General features: G+C 40.4%; 1 protein-coding gene and 1 pseudogene across 1 annotated transcript; both read left to right on the top strand.

Moving 5' to 3' along the window:
• The first annotated feature begins 5,169 nt into the window (after positions 1–5,169).
• Positions 5,170–5,289, top strand: LOC116575607 (annotated as a pseudogene).
• Positions 5,290–5,330: 41 nt separating this feature from the next.
• Positions 5,331–5,726, top strand: LOC116575202 (60S ribosomal protein L10-like). Its single transcript, XM_032316454.1, has one exon. The coding sequence runs from the start codon at positions 5,350–5,352 to the stop codon at positions 5,650–5,652; it is 303 nt and encodes a 100-aa protein (XP_032172345.1). The 5' UTR covers positions 5,331–5,349; the 3' UTR covers positions 5,653–5,726.
• Positions 5,727–7,046: the final 1,320 nt, after the last annotated feature.

The following is a 7,046-nucleotide window of genomic DNA, read 5'->3' on the forward strand; positions in this document are numbered from 1 at the left end:
ACTGTAGACCTGGCAGTATAAGCCAGATTGCCAACATAGAAATGATTCTATATATTCAAGAAAAAAGTTTTAGCTTTTCTGTGGGGACTAACTTTAATGCTTTACTGAACCACGCATCCAATTCAATGGCAAGAGTCTCTTTGGTAGCTGGTGTAGACATAGGCTTAATTGTGAGCTATACTTTTGGCAATGAAACTTAACTATCATTCCATTTATGAGATAAAGGAACATCTCAGTGGGAGCCTTGAGCAAAGGTATGAATGATCAGTTAGACCCAGGGTAGTTGTGGACAATCTGCTTAGAGCAGAAAGCAATGTCTTTTAAGCAGAGAATCCTGTGATTGTTGAGATTGGGACTGAACTTGAACTATGGGGATCTAAGTTCATTTTCTTTTGGCAAAACATCTTTAAGGGAAAGTCTTAAAAAGGCTTATAAAAACTTAAAAGGCCCTTGGACATCAAATGGCTCTTACAAATTAATCAGAAACATACGGATTAGATTTCTCATAAAATACTTTAAGTTTAAAATTATGGGAAAAAACACAGGCAGAATGTCTTTTAGGTTTGTCCAAACCAAACCCTAAATGGTTGGGAAAAGTTGGAAATACTTTAACAAAAGCAGGATGACACTGAGTATGTATGTGGTATCTTTAGGCGACACTCCCATTCTACAGTGGAGTGGGGCCTGAACTCACATGGAAATGTGGAAAGTCACTCTGGCAGGGTTCAGTGATGGTGGGTAGAGGGATAGGGGTTGCAGGAGGAGTTGGGAAGGGAGGAGCCCTTGGAATATGAGGAAATGGTTTTTCATTCTTTCCAGGGAGGCGGGCTACTAGCATTCTTTTTCTGCCTCGGTGCTGGCTCCTTCTCACCCTTGGCGAGTCTTCTAGAAGCAACCTTGGTGTAGAGGACTTCTATATGGCTAGGTGGTGTAAGACCTGCATTTAGTCTTAGCTCTGTCACTTCCTAGCTGTCTGATGATGTTCAAGATACCCCCACCCTAAGGGGAATGCCTTCCGTGATCCATGAGGCTTTCTAAGCCTCTGTTTCCCAACCTTTAAACAGGAGGTAGCACAGACTGGCTATGGTGTTGGGAAGATTTGGGTGAGATTATTTAATCCATTTAAGCATTACTGCATAACACCATGTAAGTGCTCAGCAAGTTACTGTTGTTATTCTTTGGCATGATCCTAATGTAATTGTTTTGGGGTTTCTAAGGAAAAGGAGGACCATTGCTATCCAGAATGCATTAAGAGGGAGGAATGGCGGAGGGGATGTGAGAAGGGTTTTCCTTGCCTCCAGGTGGAAGATAAATTTTGGCACTGAATTTAAATATGGGAATGAATGTTCCCTTCTATGGAGGGGTGAATATGAACTATTAATTTCTCCTTTGGATACAAACAGCTTTTGGGTCTTTAAAAAAGAAGAGTATCAGTCATGGATGCACAAATGATTAGTCTTCTAAATTTGTATTTTGTTTTGGAAAGTGATCTGGTTTTTGAGAAATATATTTTTGTATGAACTATTGTTCTGGTTTTGAGGCTACAGAGAGTCTTTCCATCGACATGGTGCCTTTCCAAAACCAAAAGAAAATGTTATTGAAAATGCATAATATCAGTGTTATGAATAGTCATCAATCTAGTCTGATCAGTTTCTTCCCCCCTCTCTCATCTAGGCTTCTGTCTAGAGAGTGTAGCCTCCATAAGGGTAACTCAACGTTTTGTAAAGCTGGCTAGATCTTTGGAAGTGATCCATTTTCCCAACTTTTCTTCCTCCTCCAACCCAAACTCACAGCTTACTCTGAGCTCATGGAGACAGAAAACCTGACTAAATTTGTCCATTTTTGGAATCCACACACAAAAGTGATTTCTTGTTTTTTAAAATGTTTTGGTTGCCATCTGCTAGTTTAATAAAAGAGGTTGAATTAAAATGCATGGACACAGCCATCATATAGTTGAATATACACTATGGATGTTTTATAAAATGTTAGATACTTAGAAATGCATAAGCATCTAGGCATACTAATATTTGTATTCTTAGGTCCTTTACATTCATTTTTGTGTTTGTATTTATGTGATCTTGTAAACCATGGATCAGATAAAACACACCTCTCTGTCAAGTCAGAGAAAATGAATATGAACCTCATTATTGGTTGCATAAGCTTTTGTGCATCTGCGTGACTGCCTACGTATTTTATTTGATTACAGATTTTAAATGAAAGAGAGCTCATGCAATAATTTAATGTTACCATGAGAATTCAATTTATTTTATTCTTTATGTTTAACTGTAGTTTTGCTTATCCATCATGGTGGTTACACACTTTTGGGGGGTATATGTACAGCAGAAAAAAAGCCATTCACTGCTGAGAACCTCTCGTTAAAACTGGATTGTATAAGCTCAGACCAGTGTGTTACATAATAAGACAATTTACAATCATCATGATAACAGAGGCTTTTTTCTGGAAAGAAAAGATAGCAATATCTGTAAAACTGCACCTGCAAGGAGGCTATAATTTCTGTGTGGCTGTGACAGACAATGTGAATCATGGATTATTACCATTTTTTAAGGGCTCCATGCATTTCCCATTATTTATTATAGCTCCTATAGGACCTACCCCAGTATACTCACATGGATTGAGATATATATTCAGACACACAGATGTGTATATAGTTATATTCTTATATACATATATTACATGCACATGCATTATGCTTGTAATTTATAGCAAAGAAAATAAATAAGCTCAGTGGTTAAAATCTTGCAAAACACCAAAACGCAGACAAAAGGAACCTTTACATCTGCCTTTTAGGCTTAACTAGAAAGATTCTCAAAGCTGCTGACCAGATTTTCAAGGAGAAAGCTCAATCTTGTTAATGAACCATAGCCAAAGGCCAGGGTTCCCTCTGGTATACATGTACCCAATGGCCTCATTTGTCATTTTGCTTTGGGCTCTGCTAAGCTGTATCCAACCCCCAGTGCCCATGGATACAACTGATTCCAGCAAAACCAAATGGAACTCTTTCTTTGCGCTTTCCTGTTGTCATCAAGCTGTTTATAAGCCCCATTCTCTTGGTGCCAGATGATTCCCTGATGCAAATGAATCACTTCTGTGAAATACTTATAGTATGATCAATTAGATATTTAATAATTCTACATGGCAACAGGGCAAAAACAAAGTGTCAAGTTTGGTATGTCTCCTTTTTCTTGATAACCTTGACTGTTCTCAACCATCTCTCTAGTCCCTGTTGGTTGCTTATTGCCACAATAATGGTGAGTAATAACTATTCAGCCTCTGAGATGTAATTAGCATGTACTGCTCATCGTGGAGTCAGCTGGGGATTAGCTAGAGGGTTCTGCTGATCTTGGTGGGGCTTGCTCACCCATCCAGCGGGCATCAGACTGTTGAATGATCTAAGATGGTCTCAGCTGGGGCAATTGACCTTTGCCAGGTGTCTTCATCTTCTGGCAGTTGAGTCTGAGCGTGTTCTTACAGTGTTGGCAGAGGTGCAAAAGCGAGGGCAAGCTTGACTGTGAAGCACTTTTCATATCTTCTTGTGTCACAGTTGCTAACATCTCATTGGCCAAAGCAAATCATATGGATGAGACCAGAGTCAGACTGGAGGGCATTGCCACATTACATGGCAAAGGTCACAGATACAGAAAAGGGTGAAGAGTTAGGGCCATGCTTTTGCTATATTATACTCTTCCTCCCAAAGAACTACTTCTCAGGAAAGAATTAAAGCAGTATTTACAGTAAGCTGCAATGATGGTTTTGTGCAAAGCTAAAACATTGCTATTACCGTGGCTGCTTTGATATATGTGATAAAAATACAGAAGAAAGGAATGTGGCTCTGTGGTGGGATAAAGATGTCCACTAATTCTTTGTCACTCCCTCACTGAGAGGAAGGGTCTATATCTCTACTATTTTGAACCTAGGCTGGGCCAGTGGCTATTTGATTAATAGAACAGTGGAAGTGACCCCTTGTTCTGGGCCCAGCTTTTCAGGAGACTGGCAGCATCCATCTCCCCACTCTTGGAATATTCATTCTTGCCACATCCTCTCTCAGAGCACAGTTGCCATGATATGAGAAGCACAAGACACATGGAGAGTCTACTTGGGGGCTCTCTGGTTGAAAGTTAGCTTCAGCTGCCAACCATGTGATGTCAGTGGTTCAGCCCAGTTGGTCTGCAGATGACTGCATCCCCAGCTAATGAGAAGAACATGCCCAGCTTGGCTAGCTTGGCCAAGAATGTGAGAGATAATAAAATTACTATCATTCATTTAAGTCACTAATATTTGGGCTAGTTTGTTATATGACCTTGGATAACTGAAACAGCTTAGGAGTGACTTCCCGGCATTAGATCAAGAAGAAGGAGGCACTTTTGATCTAAGAGTTTTTCTAAAGCCTTTGAAAAAGACAGTGACCTATTTTTACCTAAACTTAACAGCCAACTTCATAAATAGCTCTCTGGAAAGGGAAATGCATCTTTTCAAAGATAAGGACTTCCAAGTAGAGAAGCATAAATCTTGGAGAGATCTTGGCCATTGTAGGTTTTGCCATATTATCACCTTGGGCTCTAGTCTCTATGCTTAACTCCAGGGAGCCCTGCAGGGAGCTCCTCAGACAAGAGGGGGCTACCTTCTCTTATCGCTTCTAAGGCATGAGCGCACACATGTGCATGTCTACTGCAAATTTCATTCTTCAGTGACCCCCAGCATGGTTCAGGGCTTACGTTTCACCCATTTATTGATAAATACCAATCTCTGCTTTGACACTGGACTTAATTTTGAAAGAGATTTGCTGTTGTGGCTTACAAATCCCCTTGTGTCTTCTCAGGACAAATAGCATCTTCATTTGAATTGTCACCTGCCATGTGTCCTCCAGACTTTTGCTTCTTCTTTGCTGTAGGTGGTCAGAAGCTGATTGTACCATCATTTAACACAGGTGATTCTCTATTTAGCTGCAAATTCCTATCTTCTTACTTTTACTTACTTACTTCTTACTTTTTCTTTTAATTGCCTCCCTGCCTTTATTGAGGTATAATCGACAAAACTGTGTATCAAGTATACAGTGTAATGATTTAATGTGTACATTATGAAACATTTGCCACAATCAAATTACTTAGCACATCCCATCAACTTACATAATTTCCCCTTTTTTTGTGTGTGTTGAAAACATTTAAGATCTACAATCTTCCCAGTGTGCCATGGCTGCAAACAGTAGCCTCCTCAGTAGTGTATGCAGCCTGTTGATTGTATGGGTTGCCCTAAGGGACCTTGGAGACAGCCCTTTTGGTGGATGCTGGGATCTGACCTCATTGCTATCTCCAATTTAGGCTGCAGACAGGTATGTGGGGTGCCTTTGGAAAGCCCCAGGGCACAGTAGCCAGGGTCCACATTGGCCAAGTCATCATGTCCATCCGTACCAAGCTGCAGAACAAGGAGCATGTGATTGAGGCCCTACGCAGGGCCAAGTTCAAGTTCCCTGGCCGCCAGAAGATCCACATCTCCAAGAAGTGGGGCTTTACTAAGTTCAATGCGGATGAATTTGAAGACATGGTGGCTGAAAAGCGGCTTATCCCAGATGGCTGTGGGGTCAAATACATCCCTAACCGTGGTCCCTTGGACAAATGGAGGGCTCTGCACTCATGAGAACCTTAGCACTACCCCTTCCCGTCATATTCATGCCCACCAATAAATCCAACTTCCTGTCAAAAAAAAAAAAATCTACAATCTAAATAAATTTTAAGTATATAATACAGTATTAAGCATAATCACAGTGTTGTATAATAGATCCTTGGAAGCTATTCATCTTAAGTGAAAGTTTGTACCCTTGACCGGATTCTCCCCATTTCCTCTATCTTCCAGCTCTTGGCAACCACCATTCTATTCTGTTTCTCTGAGTTCAACTTAAAAAAAAAAAATTAAGTTTCCACAAATAAGTGATACACACAGTATTTTTCTTTCCCTTTCTGGCTTATTTTACTTCCCATAATGCCCTTCAGATTTATCCACATTGTTTCAAATGGCAGGATTTTCTTCTATTTTTATGGCTGAGTAATATTCTATTGCATATGTGTGTTTATGTGTGAATGCATCTTATCTGTTCATCTGTTGATGGACACATGGGCCGCTTCCATGGTTTGGCTATGGGATCCCATTTTCAACATGGCAGGGAAACAAGGTGAGCCAGGAGGTAAGGATCTGAAGCATGATAGTTGTGTTTGTTTTCCTAAGGGACATGTTCCTTATGATGCCTCACACTGCCTGCGTTGTGGACAGAACCCTCAGAGAAGTTTCCAAAAGTCAATGTTAGTGTCTCCACTAACACTGTAAATAATTTACATTAATATTGTAAATAATGCTGCAGTAAATATAGGGGTACACATATCCCTTTGAATTAATGTTTTTGTATTCCTTGGATAAATATCCAGTATTGTGATTACTGAATCATTTGATAGTTCTGTTTTTAATTTTTTGAGGGCCTTCCATACCGTCTTTCACACTAGCTATATCACTTTACATTCCCACTAACAGCGTACCAGGCTTCCTTTTTCTCCACGTCCTCATCAACATCTGTTATCTCTTGATCCTAACAGGTTTGAGATGACATCTGACTGTGACTCTTAAGCAGGTACACCACCAAAGATCCAGGGCCAAGCTGCTACCCTAGTGCAGTGAAAACAGCTCTGGGCTCAGGCTTATGAGATTTATCACCACCTAACTGTGTGATGTCTGTGAGTCTCTTCAGCTTCTCTGGCTCTCGATTTCCTTATCGTAAAGTGGAGGCTGATTAGAGATGACAGTTCTATAAAGTCCCTTGGATTTTATGGAGCACCTGGAGACACTAACATTGACTTTTGGAAACTTCTCTGAGTGGTCTTTCCATGATGTATGCAGTGTTGGGGCATCATAAGGAACATGTCCCTCAGGAAAATAAACACAACTATCATGCTTCAGATCCTTACCTCCTGGCTCTCCTTGTTTCCCTGCCATGTTAAAAATGGGATCCATGATTTTACAGTTCTTTGGTGTATGTACTGCCA

This window comes from Mustela erminea, chromosome 16 (assembly GCF_009829155.1).
Source record: "Mustela erminea isolate mMusErm1 chromosome 16, mMusErm1.Pri, whole genome shotgun sequence".
In the NCBI taxonomy this organism is placed as follows: Eukaryota; Metazoa; Chordata; class Mammalia; order Carnivora; family Mustelidae; genus Mustela; species Mustela erminea.